Here is a 17,123-nt window from a genome sequence, read left to right on the forward strand (position 1 = left end):
AGGTGTGCAGGGTGGAAACCACAAAGGGAGCCTGCCAGAGAAGTAAAAGTCTTTTCTCTGTCTCTCTTCCTCTGTTTTCTGGCTCTATGGTGCAGGGCAAACAACATAACATGGGAAAGTTTACCGGGAAATCAAATCCTAAGCTTCAGACGGTTGGCTCCGTTCATGAATCATTAGGTAAAGTCTTTATTTTTAATGCTCTGAGCAAATGCTAACTATTATCTATCCAATTACCACTGAGATTACAGGAGAGTCTGGGGCACCTACTAGGTGCCTAGCACAGAAGAAAATGAGTGTAGGAAGGCCACGTCAAACAAGCAGCCTCCGTCGGTCAGCAGCTGGCAGTCCCCTGGATGAAACGAGACCCTCACATTTCAGTTCATAAGGGGATTCTGGCTCTTCTTCTCTTTTGCTCACGTCAATCCTATTAACAAAGATTGTTTTAAGGGAGAAAAAAAGGAAAGATGTATTTGAACGTGGATCTTCGCTGGGTTTACACTCCTCCAGCGATAAACCACAGATGCTGGGAGCTGGTCTTGGAGAACAGCAAAGGCGACACACACTTGGGCCATTAGCACACTGGGGGAGGCTAAGGAGGCACGCGTGGGAGCAAGGCAGCATCATTCTTAGGGAGCGTGTTCCTTCTGTGCTCCTGTACTTGAGCTGTGAATAGAATTAACTTTTACTGGGCAGTCAGCCTCATGTCACATCGACTAAGACGTTTCTAATTGTTCCCCCTTTAGAGATGAGAAACTGTGGCTCAGGGCAGTGAAATCTTGGCCCCAGGTCAGAAACCCAGATCTGATCCCACATGGGCCAGGTACCGGCTGTTTCAGGCACCTGAGCTGAGCTCACTCTGCCATTGAGGACCACAAATGGCTACGGTTCAGGGCAGGCTAGCTGGAGATGTTCTGGTTAATTTTATAAATGTTTAGCAAACAGCCCTCTGGGAAAAAAAACAATATATATATGCGCATATATGAGTATACGTATACAAGTTTGTTATAAGTTTTACAGATATAAAGGACATATAATATATCACATAAATAATAATGAAATATACTATATTTTCATTGTATGTTTCCATATAGCTCATTGATTCTCACAAAATTATGTCATTGATTTTTGCTGAACTCGTACGTCCCTCGCCGTCCTATGGCTGCAGTTGACAGATGGGTCCACTTCTGACATCAACCGTGATCGATTTGTTCATTGATATTAGTGAGTCACACAGAAGTAGAACAACAAAGAAGGGTGCCAGAAGCTCACTGGTTTGTCAGTGACATGAGCAGCTTCTTTACTGGCTCTGAAAACACTTCGAATAATGGAAAAATATTTCCTGGCGTCGGTGCTGTTCACGACAATTACAGTTACAGACGTAATAGCTTTCAAGTAAACCTGCTTTATTAACATCCCCTCCACCACTTCAAGTTAGTCTGTCAACAGAGCCAAAATCGCCCCCTGACCTGCAGCATGTGCCAGTTCCTGTGGTGTCAATGCTCCCACGATGGCCAAGGTCAATGCCAGTACGGAGGCTCTGAAGGTGGAGCCGGAAGAACGCACAGTAGCACTCTTCCACCATAGAGACACGACACGCATACGCAGCCCCCAGACTGTGGGTAAAATAGCAAAGTGCAGTGAAACCGTGAGGCAGTGATGCCTTTTGCATGTTTATTGCCTTCGTGTTTAATATCATTCATTCCATTGTAATTTTATATGGTTTAATTTCTAACAATGGCTGTGTTTAAAAACTGGCTTTCCAAATTCCTGCCGTGTGAGCCGTCAACCCTGCTGTGCAGCCTGAGCTGCTCTAGCGCACCTAGGGCCCGGGTGCCCCCCCCCCACTGGTGTGATGCTGAAGGCCTCCCTCACTGCTGGCTTCCTCTTAAGAAACCCCCGAGCTTTCCTGAGCACTGCCAGGTAGTTGCTAACTGACCTTGGGAAAGGTGTTGGACCCAAGACTCATTCCCTTCTCTGTCAAGTGCGGATGGTCATACCTTCATCACAGCGTCACTGGGAGGGCTGGCCGAGGGAGGAGCGCTGTGACCAGGTGGTAGGCCCACTCAGTCACTATGCACGCACGCCTTGGTCTGCCCCTCCTCCCGTTCTGGGGCTCCGCACCTGGGCCAGGCGCACGGACAGTGGCACGGTCCCCACCCACACTTCCAGGGTCTGCCGTTACTGCACCCAGAGCTAACCGTGACCGGACGGCCTCTCTGATGAGCAGAGCGGGTACCCGGAAGCAGCGGTAGTAAGTCACACGGCTTTTCAGGTGTTAACCCATTTGGATCTCACAGCACTTCTAAGAAGGGAGTGTCCTTATTGGCTTCATTTTGCAGATTGGGAAAATGAAGCCCAGAGGGATCAAGTCACTTACCCAAAGTCACATTAAACCTGTCCCACTTGACATGTACACAGATCCTGTGACCTCTTGCTAGAGTGCAGATTCCAGGCCTTCGGGGCTGAGGAGGTGCCTAGGAATCTGCATTTCTAACCAGCTCACAGGTGGTGCCATCAGTCCAGGGACCACACGCACCAACACGGCACTGGACTGCTTTGGCTGAATAAAAGATACTGCCATCCATGCAGCTGATTCCAAAGCTTACGGTCTGAACTCCCATGATGGTCAACCTTCTGAAGAACGTGATGCAGTAAGAAGCAGTGATCTTTGAGTCGGACAAGCCTGATACTGAATGCTGGTGGCTCCAGCACTTAGCTGTGTGGCTTCTCTGGGCTTCTTCTCCTCCTCCTCTTAAGTATAATGTATCAACAGGAATAATTGCCAAGAGTGTTGACAGCTGGTAGAAGCATAGTTTGATTTGTCCATTACCCCTGAGTCTCAGGGACTGATTTCAAACCCATGCCTCTTCCTCTCTCGTCACATCTGTGTTGAACCCTTGCTGTGGGCAGGGCCCTGCACTAAGAGCCGGAAATGCAGAAATGCACCGATGTCACTTCTCCAATGAAGGACGTAGGCAGGGTACTTGAGCACCCTCAGTATCAGTGGCTGAGAGAGAAAAACAAGGCGCTCTGGGACAAGAAAACTCGCGTTCAGCGTTTATCTGTGGGCCTCTTCATCGTAGGAATTTGGGGACATGGGGGCAATATCATCATGTTGCCTTCTCTGATTTGAGACAAAGATCTGAGGGACCAGGTCATTTCTGGGACAGGCCAGTTGCTCACGACAGCTGCGACAGGAGTGCCAAGCTGGGGGTTGTAGAGAGAACACCGTGAAGAGGCGGTGAGAATGCCAGATTTTAGCACGCGGACCGTGGCTGCCATGTGGCGGACGGACTGGGGACAGCGAGACGTGATGGGACCGAAGTGAAGGGACTCGTACAGGTGTTGCAAGACATTCCCAGGTGGTGCACCGAGCCGGGGAGCGGCACGATGCAGACCTGCCCCTTCTCCACCCACTTCCCTCCCCTGCCTTGATTTCCCTTCCTTTCTCCTGACCTTCTGGGGGAAAAGGTGTTGGACCTGGAGATGGAGAGAAGGATATTGTCCTGGGGGGTTATCCTCTGGAAGCCCCATCTGCATATAAGTGTGAGGGCCCTCGCAGGCCCCTGCAGACCACAAAAAAGACCCACTCTGTCCTTTTGACTCCTGAGTTTTTATTGCGTGTGTGCTAACCAAGCACAAATCAAGTTTGCGTTTTGAACGTTTTCTTAAAAATACATATATTGCTTTTTTTCATGTTATTTTCTATCGATCTTCCAGAATCTTTCAGGCAAGACTACCTATAAATTACATTCCACTGTGAACCTATAAAAAGGGTAGCTCACTGTTGTTATTGTATTTGCTCTTTACATATATTGATGGTCTCTTAGAAGCTACATCCCCTGATAGGCAGGACAGAGAAAAGAAAGGGAAAAGCTTTTGAAAAAATGAGACATAAGGCTACTTTTTTTTTTTCATTTGCTGAATAAAATTTAAACAACAAAAAAGAGGTAAGCATATCTAGATTTTGGGGGATGATCACTTTGTGTATATAGATATCAAATTATGATGTTATCTACCTGAAATGTATAATAAAAAGGGAATTTAAAAAGTAGGATGAGAGTTTTATGGGGCGTCTTGAAACCCGGACATAAAGGAACCAGGATTACTTTCTTGTTTTTTAAATTAGATTACCTTTGTCTTTCTTTCCCTCCTCGAGATTAAGAAGAAAGGGGAGAATTTACTTAGAAGGCACATAAGAGGGGCCTCGTTAGAAGACAAGCACTGGGGAAACTGAGGCTGAGCGGCAGGGACCCCAGGCCCCATGCGGGGCCCGGAGCTGGGCCAGGGCCTCCTCTGTCCGCACCTGCTCGGCGTGGGCAGCTCCTTGCTCTTCCCTGGGCCCAGGCTGGCTCATCTGTAAACCTACCAGGTTCAAGCAGATGCCATGTGTCCTGCCATCGAACCCCAAGCTCTGAGAATCTTCGAAGCTACATCTCTGGCAAAAGAAGGAGCTAAATTCAGACACCACCCTCCACTCTGCATCGGCGACTGGTAGACAGAGCTATTCTAGCACCTTCTGGGTCCCTTTTCTGCCTCCATGAACAAGGAGGGGCACTTCCCTCAAGAGCTTCCCGACTCCATCCACGGATCTTCTCACGCACACATAGCGTCTCAGCAGCTCTGCCGTGTGAGAGGAACGGCAGCAGCTCTGCATCTGTGCAGGACACACGCCCCCCGAGGGTGACAGTGCGGGTGGAAACCCCTGAGAATTGGAGGCTGGTCCATTTCAATGGAGAAGCTAGAGCCTCTCCCTGAGTCTGGAAAAGCTGGAGGAGAGAGCTGAGGGGCCTCGGGGAGGGTCAGTGAGGGGCTACCTCCCAGCCAGGTGTCAACCCAACAGGTGCCTGTCCGAGCTCAGCCCAAGGGAAAGTCGGGCCACGTGGATGGTCCTAAACCAGGGAGCCAGTCACACTGGCAGTAAACAAAGCTAGGAAGCTGGGACAGAGGGGTGAGCTTTTGCCCACTAGTTTGGCTCCCTGTCACGTGGCTGCCAGCTTCATGAGGGCGGGACCTTCTGTGTCTTGTCCACCTGCGACCCCATTGCTAATACAATGTCCAGCCCATAAGCTACTCAGCTGCTACTCGACCTGAGGATGGTGCCAGCGTCTCCTTCCCAATTTCAACTCAGTTCAGTAAAGGACTCAAGACAGAGGGCTGTGTTCCTGTGATCAGAGACAGCCTTTCAGGGGGTGCTGACAAGAACATAGAAGGAAAGGAGTCCAGGATGGGGCTGGGGGCTCATGCAACAGGCTGTCACTGGAAACACCTAGGCACCACAGCCTCGCCAAGTTGACACATAAAATTAACCAGCACAAAGGTGTGAACAGATGAGGGGCAGTAATTAAAACATTTCATTGTGGTCAACTCTTTATTGAGTGGATGCTCCTCTAAAGTTTCTCTAGGAAGAATCACCAGCTCAAAGCTTCAGGGGCCAGTTAGCGAATAAAAAATGTAAGATAGTAGGGAGTGAATGGTGGGGCTTTATGGGCTTCAGAGAATAAGCCATATGTGAATATATTCAAATTCAAACATTTTTAAAAATCTGTGAGGCAAGAAGGCTGTGTGTGCCCTTTAGTTCTTCTGGGTTCAGCAGTGGAGACACATAAAATGTGTCCAGCATCCAGGCTATAACGGATCAAATATCAAAAGACTGAGCTTTGCTCAGGTGCTCAGGGAGAGTGCGGTGTATAGGCACAGAACCTCCCGTACAGCTTAGGGACCAAAGGAAATGAACAAAGTGGGTGTCAGTCACGTGGAGAAGTCATTTGTGACGACTGATGTGGTGACTATTTTAAGGGACTTAAAAGTACAGCATTCTGCTGTCGAAAATTATTATAATGGCCTCTCACATGCAAGAGTTGGAGAGCCAGTTTATTCTGGTATATGCTGGAGTCTTCTGGAATTAGCTGAAAAACTTTTGAAAATTGGCCTGACATTTTCAGGAGTCATAGAAGGTTAAAAAAAAAAATAGGCTGCAGAAAGATTCTAGCTGATTTGGTTTGTAAATTTGCAACAAAATAAAAATACCCTTCTGGATGTTATAAAAGGATCATGTCTACTCACACAGCCACACCGAGTTTGTAGCAATGTGTGTAGCCCCCAAATATCTCCTGTCCTGGTGCTCACATTACCCCCCATATAATACCTCCCTCTCATTGTAAGAAAGCCTAAGACGGCTTCGAAACAATAGGATGTGGCAACATTAATGGGGTGTCACTTCTGTGGTTGCAGTCCACAAGGTTGTAGCATCCCTCCTGTCTCCTTGCTGTGCACATTTCAGGGAGGTCAGTGGCCATGTGAGGGAGGCCATGTGACAAGGCACTGGGAACAGCCTCCGGCCACCAGACACCAAAGGACTGAGGCTCTCAGTCCCACAGGCCCTGAGAATCTGAATCCTGCCTACGGTCACGTATCTTAGACTCAGTCCTTCCCAAGGTGAGCACTCAGACGAGACCCCGACCTTGGCTGACACCTTGACTGCAGCCTCAGAAGAAACCCTGAAACACAGGACCCAGGAAAGCCTTCCCTAGATTCCGGACCCACAAAATCTGTGAGATGACAAGTGTGTGTGGTTTAAGTGTGCGATGCCACTGACTCACAGCGGCAGATGGCTAATGCAGGATGGCGCCGCATTTAAGGAAGAAACAAAAAATCACATGATCACTCTGGAGATGCTAACACAGCAGTGTCTCCTTGTCCTTCTGAGAGCGTGATAACAGAAACTAGGAGAACTGATGTTCATAGAAGGATTGATACATCGTATCAGGGAGAAAAAATCCCAGGTATTTATAAGAAACAAGAAATCCATGAAATTCAAGTCACATGGATTGTATAAAGGAAAGGGGAATCTTATGGATGCCCAAGTTGAAGTTCATGGTGATGCTAGCACCAAGAGTGACAGATGGCAGAACGGAGGCCGTGGTCATGGAGGACCACGCGAATGAATACGACATCATGTTGGCTAGGCTGGATGGACTCAGACTGGCATCTCAGGAGGCCCTTCAATGCTGTTGGTGCCACCACACTTATCAGATCAACGAAGCCAATCGTTGAGGACCCGGGCCGTTGGGCGGTGTTCATCCCTGAGAGGCTGAGGACAGGAAGACAGTGTTGTTTCTACAGAAGCACTTCAAGGCTCTCCAGTCAACCTGGTGGCCATAAGGAAAAAGGAGCAGGGACAGTGTCAATATTTCCAAAGTTCTTGTGAGGGACAAACATCTTGTACTTGGAGGGGGAGGGACACAATTGACTGGGTCAAAGAGGTCCTATCACATGAGAAGATGTGGCCCGCTCCTCACCTCGATGTTACAGGGGAGTTTGCTGGAGCCATTCACCGGGCGCAGGAAGAAGACTCTAGAGTTCGGGCCAATGATGTGACTCAGAGGCTTAAGAAGTACTGGATTCGATCAGGAGGTTGAAGTTCCTGAAATGGGTGAGGATTTTCAAGCGTGAGGTGACTGAGTATCCTGCTAATTAGAAAGGGGTTCTTGCTGCAGTTGGGTGGATGGAGTGGAGGCCTGGCGGCCAGAAAAGCAGGGAGGGGGGCTGACACCGGAGCCCAGGCTGGAAAAAATGAGAACAGAACCCAGACTGAGTATTGCTCGTAGGAGTGAAGAGGGAGGGACAGAATGAGAGACATCCGGGGACTGATTGTTAGGACCTGGCGGTAATGCAGGGAAGACGCCCAGGGTGCTGGTTTGGAAACTAACTGGGCAATGGCCCCGCTCACTGGGGAAAGGGCCTACATCCCCTGGAGGACAACCAATAAGAAGGGCCCAGACGTAGTTAGACGTCCATGTCTAGAACCTAGAAGAGAAATCAGAGTGCAGATATAGATGTATAAATCAAATTCTACCTGGGGGAAAAAATTAAATAATGAAATATATGAAATAATACAATAATTAAATAATTTTGAAATCATGAAATAACAAAAAAGTAAAAGGAGAAATAATGAAATAACACAATCATTTACAATAACAAAACATATCTAAGCAGCCCTGGCCGGTGTGGCTTAGTTTGTTGGACATTGTTCCAAAAAGCCGAAGATCGCCATTTCAATTCCTGGTCAGGGCACATGCCTGGGTCGCAGGTTCGGTCCCCTGGTCAGGGCCCATACGAGAGGCAACTGACTGATGTCTCTCCCTCACGTCAGTGTGTCGCTCCTACATCAGTGTTTCTCTTCCTCTCTTCTCTCTCTCTAATATATATACAACTCACTCAATCTTCTATCCATCCCGTTGCAGCCGGTAGGCTACACACAAAATCCTGGATGGAAAGAGAGGCTAAGTCGTCATCAGGCAGCTCCTGGAGTCCTTCCTCTGGGTGTAAGTCACGCATGCTCACCGAAGGCCCACTGTGGGCCAGACTCTGCCAATCTCTCCGCATTGAGGGGTAGACCAGTAGGCTCATCGGACGTGCTTACAGCTACAAGTTATAAGATTGTTTTGATTCCGACTCAGACAAGTGCTGCAAGGATCCAGTCTCCCATCAAGGAAGGCGTCTCTGAAGACGTGGCACGGCTGAGCTCTGCACGAGTTAGAGCAAAGGAAAAGAAAAGCCTGGGTGTTTGAGAAAGATGGACCATGCCTGACAGAGCCCTGGGGGAGAAAGTAGAGAAAGTCCAAGACCCAAGAAGAAGTTCGGCCCGAGGGGAGAAGACCGGGAGGGCAATGAGTCACAGGCACACACCAGGTGGAAGAGCGCCGGGGACCACAGGACCGTCAGGACATGGTTGACAAAGCTCATAAAACACCTGCAAAAGAAAAGAAAGTGTGTTCTGCTTGGCTAATTAAATAGTGCTAGTCCATGACGGTGCCGGTCTTAACGAATTTTAACAAATCAACTCCATTTAAAATAATTTAATCTCTTCATAGAAAATGCCACAGCAAAGTGCCTAAATGACATCGGAGTTCAATCAATAGTATTTGAATCCGAGCTGCTGTTGTTAAATAGCCCGCCTTCCTATATTGGGGATGTTTGCTAGTTTGGAAAAGAAATCGGCCAGCCTAGAGAAACATGTAGAACAGTCACTGGCCCATGGGCACTATTCTCGTTTGACCATGTGCTGAAGGCGTGATGTTCTTCACCTCACAGAGCAAGGTCACGGAGACCTACAAGGTTTAAGGGGGTCCCACCGTGACCCCGCTGATGTGGGGAAGCAGGCCACATGCTTGTCTTGACTGGGGCACTTCTATCTCATGCTGCCACCCCCTGTAAAATAAAGCTCTTGCATTAAAGTAATAATAATAATAATTCAAAGTAACTGAGTTACTGAAAACATGGATTCTTTAACCCTAATGGAAATGCAAAAACAAATTTGGAACATGTGTAAGACTGGGCGGTTGTTTCTATGAATGAAAGCACTGAATTTTTTTTGCCTAAGCTCCTTACTATTTCCTGACTCTAATCTGTTTTCTTTCATCCCAGGGACAACGGAAGGGCAATGAAAGAAGGATCCAGCGACTTGAAACTCCAGGACGTCGGTCTGCCGAAAAATAGGTGAGAATATTTTCTTGTTGATCAATAGAGGAGTGAACATTTTGATTCTATGGCAAGTAAGCTGCCCACACACACACACACACACACGCATGCACACACACACACGCACACATGCGCGCGCACACACACACACATGCGCACGCACACACACACATGCACACACACGCACACATACACACACACATACACACACACACACAGTCAATGTGACAGAATTACACTGCCGAATCAGGCCATGAGCCCACTGCCTGGTCTCACATGCAGGGAGACGACAGGGAGCCACCTGCCTGTATGGTTGCTTTTCTTTGTCCCCTGAGCAAGACCTTTACTGGTCACTTATGACATCAAGACTTGCCCAGGTTACCGAGAATGCAGACATGAAAGACAAAGTCCTGGCTTCACGGGGCTCACAGCCAAGTCTGAAAGCTCAGGACAGGGGCGGACGTGATGAAATCCCTGACAGGAGACCGATCCTCAGTCAGGCCCAGCTCGGTCACGGCCCAGGAGTCCAATCCGGGGCGACACCCCGATGCCTAGAGGGGATGTGGGTCTCCCTGCACCCAGACAGAACCCCCTTACCAGGGCCTGCAGGTGCAGCCTCTGTGCCCAGAGGTGCCCAAGGGTCTCCGGGGGCCAGACCAGCTCTGGGATCCCAGTCTCCTTCAACTCAAGCCAATCGCCAAACACTCGTTCAGCTTCTACTCCGCGCCAGGACCGAGGACCATTCTCTGCTTGGAGAAATATTTTTCCTGAGCAGACTCAATGATTGCCTGTAAAACAGAACACTTGAATTATTTCCAAGACCACATTAAGCAAAGGAAAATTTGTGGCTGTTCTCAGACTTCTTCCATGTTTACATTACATCCATTTAAATAATGCATTTTAAGTCCATTTTTCTTATTTCTTGACAATAGCGAGCGAGGGGAGACGGAAAGGTTAGAAGCCTTCCTTCAAACGGAGATGGTTGCAGCGATTACATACATCAAAGTAATATTTACACATACATTTGGGGGAGAAAGGAGAGAGCGGTGCTTTTTTTCCTGAGGCAAATTATTTCAGGATGCGTCATCGCACGCTCCAGATAGATTAAAAAAGAGCAACAGACAATGTTTCTGCAGCCTGCTCCAAACCATTTATAAACTCGAGTTTAAAAACATTCCCCGTACACATACAAATCTCTGTACCGCTGCATATTTGAGAATGGAAGTAATATATGAATATAAATTAGTATTGGGGGTATATAGATCAAATCGAAATATCCGCCAACTATAGAGTTGGGTCCGTGGCCCTATTTCAATAACTACTAAACGGATGTTCTCATTCTCCGTACTCATTGTAATGGCCATCATTCGGTGACCGTGGCGGTCCGGGGCAGGGGCTGCTACAGAGAGGCCGAGCGGTGAGCCCACCGGGGCTGGATGGAAGTCTCCGCTGGCCGGCTCACTGGCTGGGCGACCTCACCCAGGCAGGCCCCTGTCCACTCGTGTGTTTTAGAAATGCTGCCTGAGAAGTCCCGAGCAGGCTGTCCTGTCCACCACTGAAGTGTTCCTGCACCGGGGAGTAGAGGAGTGACTTCTGTCACGTGCCTGGAACGTAGTAGGTTCTCAACAGAGAGCGAAGGCTAAGAGGCACCCAGTCTTACCACAGCCCAGGTGCGGTTGCAAGTGCTCATAGGTGGTACCTCCCTGGGTCCTAACAACCGTATGATCCGTTCCCTTCGTAGGAGAGAAGGGTGCTGAAGAGGGTGAACAACTCCCCTGGGGCTGGGGAGCAGGTTGAGGTGTGGTGAGCAGCAGGCGTGTAGATCTTATTACTAACACCTAAAGCCACCCTGGCACTCCATTTCGCTGCCCTCGCTGCGGTCAACCCTTCGCTGGGGCAGACATCGGCTCTCCCGACAGGTGCAGAGGGCCGCCCGCTCCCACCCAGCCCCAAACTCAAACACACGTGGCCCTCCCGTGGCAGACCAAGCAAATGCTGGGCTGAGTGCCGGGACCCTGCCCGGACACTAAGGCCCTGAAGGCTGCCCAAGAAAATCACGGGATCACACCCGCATCCCTAGCCCACGGCCCATCCACAGCACTGAAATGAACGTGTCCTAGAACGTCCCGTGGGATCCATCTGCCCAAATCCCAGCGCCACTCTGCTCTGCACTGTTTCCCACGTGGGCAGAAACAGACAGTGCTGGTGGGTGTTTTCCAACCAAGCTCAAACTCAGATCAACAGCTGAGCACCGGATGTGCACCAGACACCATGAAAGGAACGTCAACACTTAAACCTCACGACAGTGCCCTGCAGAAGGTGTTATTATCCCCATTTTACAGATGAGGAGGGAGAGCCTGAGAGAGGTGATGTGTTTCAGTCACAATTCCAGAGCCACGAACTGGTCACAGCGGGATTTGCATTCAAGTCTAAAGCTTGGACTGAGCACCATTCCTGGGTTCTAAACTCTCTCCACCTTCTTCTGACTCAGGGTGCACCTGGGAATTTCCTTTTTAGTCCTATGCGTCTGCAGGGTGTTTGTGTCCAGACTCTCCACTCTGAGGAGGGGCAGGGGCATTGCACCCCAGAGAAGACCGTCCGCATCCATGATCGGGACCCTCACGGTGCCGGTTCCCAGGGTGTGGTCCCCACACCAGCAGTATCAGCATCACCTGGGAACGTCTTAAAATGCAGGTTCTCAGGCCCCGCCTGCCAATCAGAAACTCACATGTTGGGGCCCTGGAGGTTGTGCTTAAATAAGCTCTCCCACTCATGTTTGAGACGCTTGGCTTTGAGCATCATTACAAAGAGTGCAAGCTTCTGTCCCTCCCCACTACGTCACGGCAAATGGGATGGAGAGGAGAAAGTGGGAGATGGGGACCAGGCACCAGAGGGTAGAGGGGAGGTAGGGGAGAATGTCCCCCCACACACACACACCTGGGAGAGACTTCCACACTGGGGACAGGGAAAACCGGAGGTGAAGACGCTCAGTCTGTGGTGGGGGGAGGGGCCATATGAAGAATATGTAACAGATCCTAAGACTCTGTGCCAGGAGCGGAGACAGACGAGGACGCAGGTCCTACGGGAGCCCGGGACAGGCTAAGGGCTCGCCCAAGTTCACAATCTAGCACAGAGCAGAGCCAAGGCTCCCAGCCGCATCCTCACATCCCAAGCACAAGTGTCTGTCCTTTCCCATCCTCAGCCAGGCCGTTACTAACAGTGTCCCTCGCACTCAGCACATGCAGGTCCTTCCCAACCCATCGCCTCGTTGACTACCAGTGTTTTACTTCTGCCACTGTCACCGACAGCAAGGCTTAATTCCAGGGGGACACGGTGCAGGTGGCTGTCATTTCTCAGGGCCCACAGAGGCCAGGCCTTGTCCTTCAGGGGCCAGCTGCCCTGCTGTATTCTGTGTGCTGGGAGGCCCCCTGCTGGGTCTTCCCGGAGCCAAGATGGGCATTCACTGCTGCTTGTCTGCTCTTGACCTCTCTGGGTCTGCCCACCTGTTCTCCAGCTGCCCTGGGAGTCCATGGCACTGAGGGACCCACGCTCCCTCTTGCCCCCCTCACTGTGCAGGAAGGGTCCAAAGGGCTTTCACAGCCAATGCATCAAGCACCGTATGGGGTCCCGCCAGCTTCCCTGTGGTTGTCACTAGGAGCTGGGACATAGCAGAGGCTGAAGCAGGGGAGGAGGGGAGCAGAGGCAGGAACCACTGGAATACACTAGAAGGCTGTTAGCTGGTCCTAGTCCCATGCCTGGCACACACTAGACTTAAACAGACGACCAAAGGGACTTGCCACAGAGGGAGCCGGTGGAGGACGGAAGAGAGGAGACAGGATGCGTGGGGAAGGGTCCGAGAGAGGGCGGAGGGCGCTGTGGGCTGGGGAGGAGCTCTGCTGGCTCCCAGAGTGGGCCCCCTACACCAGCACCCCTGAGCCAGGGCAGGGCCGGCACCGCTTCCTCTCTCTCATCTGCGGGGCAACCCAGCCAGACACCAACCAGCTTGGTCTTCATCTTTTCAGATCTGTCAGGGCCGTCGCTAGCTTGTCCAAAAGGGATTACAGGTCACAAAACGTGCTTTCTGACCGAAAGAACTTAAAATTCTAGTTGAGAAAAGAAAAAACACAAGATTTAAAACTATGAGATTTGAATAAGAAATGAATCATCATACGCTGCCTTCTAGCTGAAGTGTGTCATTAGAGCAGGGAGGGCCACCGGAGCTCGGAGGAGGGACCGCCCACCGTGCGCTCCTGCCAAAGTGGGAAGGGCCTCCCCAGCCCAGGGGGTTTGCGGGGGGAGGAGCTTCTCACAGTTCCGAATGGTACCAAACACGTCCGGTGTTTTCCCAGGACCCCTTCAGAGAGCTGTACACAGCCAATTTTTTTTTCTTTTTATTTAAATAGAAAAAAAAAAAAAAGGATCATTGAAATGAATGAGGGATTCCTTTGATAAAGCATGAAGCCAATTACTCACTTATGGAAACTGAGGCCTGACCCGACTTCACCTGGGCGTGAGCTGCATGTGCTTCAAAGGAACACAAGGCTGGGAGATGCTCTAATCTTGCATCTGTCGTGGACAACGATGTGGAACCGATTTCAGGGGTCTTGACGTGGGGAGCATGCGCCTGCAGGGAGCAGGTTTCCACTGTGTGCGGGCACCGCAGGCCTGGCTGGGAGCGGACAGGCGTCTGTCATACCCAGACGGCTCTGCAGTGCGTCTCCGGGCTGTCTTACCCTTGGGATGCCCCCCTTACCTTTGCTGCCCTGGACACGTGCGCCCCTCATTCGTTCATGCATTCACGCTTATTCAGCAGCAGGTGTTTACGTACAGACCACGTTCCGGGCACTGTGGCGGGCGCCTGGCCTCCCTTTGGGGAGCGGGGGCCCCGGAGCAGGAAGTCTGAGAGCTCGCGTTGCCCTCTGTTCTGCGGACGTGAGTGTGGGCTCCACTGGACAGATGCCAGACGGTCTGAGGAGGGCCCCGGTGGCCACGCCGCCTGCTCTGTGGAGGCCGTCACCACTTCCTACTCAGACCGTCACATGTCACATCCCAGCCCTGCCCTCCCCGGCGCAGCTGCCCCTGCGTTCCTTTTCTGAGCCGCAGCTCTGAGCATCCTCCCCCGCTGCCTGGCGTGTCCCCACTCTGCCTGCAGGTCCGCAGGGCCCTTCCAGCTTGTCCCTTCGGGTTCCCTCCTCGGAGCACACTGTGCATTCCCAAACCCTGACTCCTGCGGCCCCCTTGCCCAAGCCCCCCTCCCCCCACCTTCCTCCCGGCAGGGCAGAGGAACGGGGGCAGGCCCTGCCACCAGACGGGCCGGGTATAAAGAGACACCATGAAAAACTCCCAAACCTGGGCCTCCTTCCATCCACCTGCCAAGTCAGAGCTTTACTTCCTGGCCCCATTTGGTGCTAACGTTCCATACGGCCCTAAAATTGACACACGGGTACTGCCCACCAAGAGTCGCCAGGAGGTTTGGGTGAAATCACAGCGCAGACGCTCAAAGACAGGGAAGGAGCGAATGAACGGAGACGAACACGGAGTTTAGCCACTTTCCACGGTAGCGGTTGCCCTCCAGCCCCGAGAGGCCTTTGTCCTCAAGCAGTCGTCCTAGTTCAGGGGCAGGACTCCATGGGAGATGGGGAGCTGAGCCCGTTCACCTGGGCGGGCGGGGAGAGGGTGATGTCACCCTGACCATGCCCCAAGGGCTTCGCTGGCGCAGTCTGGTCCAACATGAGACCCAGAGGGGCCCACACGCATCACACGCAAGGCGGCGACGAGGAAGTAGTCTCCAGGCCAGGAGCGTGACCCTGGAGACAGGACTGAGTCCCCTCCCTGTGGGCCTGGAATAACACACCATCCAAACTTTGTTCCCATGGAAAAGCAAACGCAAGTGCACCCGGCCTGCTTCCTCGGAACCAGCTCTCCTAGGGAGCAACGGGGGGAGCGGGGAGAGGGGGAGTCTAATTTAGTCCCCTTTTATTAAAAATTATTAAACAGATTAAATTATTAAGAAACATTAATAATTGAAAATAATTCAGAAATTAAGTCTTTATTTGTAAGGAGCCTTAAATATTGAAAACCACCAACCTCTGGAAGTGAGCCTTGTCATTTTATAGGCGGTGGACCCCCGCCCCCCGCAGCATGGACACCCACCTCTACCAGCCGGGAACATGGGGGAAGACAGCCTCACTCGGGCCCACATGTGGGAGGGAGCGGGGGTGGGGAGAGCACAGGGGTGGTTCCCAAGCTTTAACACTGTCCAGCTGCGGCCCGTGTGCAGGCTGCCGTGTACGGATGCTGTTGGCAACAGGACACTGGGGTGCATCCTTGTAAATCCGAGGCAGGAGGCAGCTCGCTGACACGCGGGCCTTGCTGGAGCCCAGAGAAGACACATCACATCTCCATGAAGTTTGCAAACAGCCCCTTTCATTAGTCATCCTGGGCTCACAAGCTCGAAGAGTGTTAACACAGGAGCCTTTTCAGAGAGCTCATCAGCTGCACGCCAGCCAGACAAAACTGTGGAGCCCAGGATGTCTCCCGGACCTGTCCTTCCCAGGCCCTGGGCGTCAGGGTCAGCCTTTCCTCCCCCTCCCTCTCCCCCTCCCCCTTTTGCAGGCTCAGCTGGAATAACACCGAAGTCCCTGCGTTGCTGACGCTTCCTCTGCTAACTCCCTGGGCTTGCACTGACGTGCAGAGAGCCCTGATGTGCATGGGCCCAAGGGACGGGTCCTGTGCGTGAGCACCTTCGCTGTGGGACCCTGCAGAGTGGAGTGGCAGAGCAGAGTGGCAGAGCGGATCTGATGAGATGCTTCCAGGCAGCCCTGACCATCAGAATCTTCCAGATGCAGAGCTCACAGCGGCTGATCTAGGCTTGTAAATAACAAGGGACTTAGAGTGAGACAATCTGGCCGTGCCCACAGCTCGCTGTGCCACTTCAGGGAAGTCACGTGATTCTTCTAAGCTCTAGCTGCACCTGCAGCGTGGGAACGCTGCCCCCGGGAGGCCAGTCACGCCCTGTGCCCACAGGCCCTCTCCCCTCCGGGCCACTATGTTCAGGGGTCAAAAGACCTCACTTCTGCCCCAGGAGTCTAACAGTTGGAACAGCGAATTGGGCCGCATTATCTCCAAGGCGCTTTCTCGCATAATGGTCTTTGATTCTAAAAACCAGGGGAGGCCGAGGTAAGAAACAAGACGGAATCTAGATTTAAGGCTGAAGTTCTCTCTAGGAGACTAAGAAGACTGCCTGGCACTCCAGAACCCAGGGCGCAGGCCGGCCCGCCTCCTGCAGCCGGCCCGCTGCCTCCTGCCCACGGCCACGCTCCCAGGACGCTCGCGGCACGGTCTCAGACACATCATCCGTGTTTCACGGGCCCTGAGCTGCAAGTCTGGGGCGCCTTCCGAGGCCTTCAGCAAAGACCAAGATGTCACGGAAGAGGCCGCGTGTTGAAAGTGTCAGAGAGAGCTCCCAGGCCCCAGATAAATAATTGGCTCCTTGCTGGCTGATTTACTGTTAATTTCTGCAGAATCTCAGGCAACTTGAAAGGGTGCCAAGAGCTAACCAGCCACAAGGGTTCCGAGCCCAGGGCTGCACAGTTTCTGCAAAGCCCGACTCACCACGGCCTCCAGGCCAGGGCTGGCAG

General features: G+C 51.7%; 1 protein-coding gene across 1 annotated transcript in view; it reads left to right on the top strand.

Annotated features, from left to right (window-relative positions):
* The first annotated feature begins 1,507 nt into the window (after nucleotides 1–1,507).
* The window catches only part of CLNK (cytokine dependent hematopoietic cell linker), an 83,442-nt gene continuing 67,826 nt past the window's right edge, over nucleotides 1,508–17,123 (top strand). Inside the window, exon 1 of the mRNA XM_090267400.1 lies at nucleotides 1,508–1,619. Within this exon, the coding sequence (XP_090123526.1) occupies nucleotides 1,508–1,619 (112 nt within the window). The remainder of the gene's footprint in view (nucleotides 1,620–17,123) is intronic.

Source organism: Furipterus horrens, unplaced genomic scaffold (assembly GCF_987537825.1).
Source record: "Furipterus horrens unplaced genomic scaffold, mFurHor1.1.pri manual_scaffold_2, whole genome shotgun sequence".
NCBI lineage: Eukaryota > Metazoa > Chordata > Mammalia > Chiroptera > Furipteridae > Furipterus > Furipterus horrens.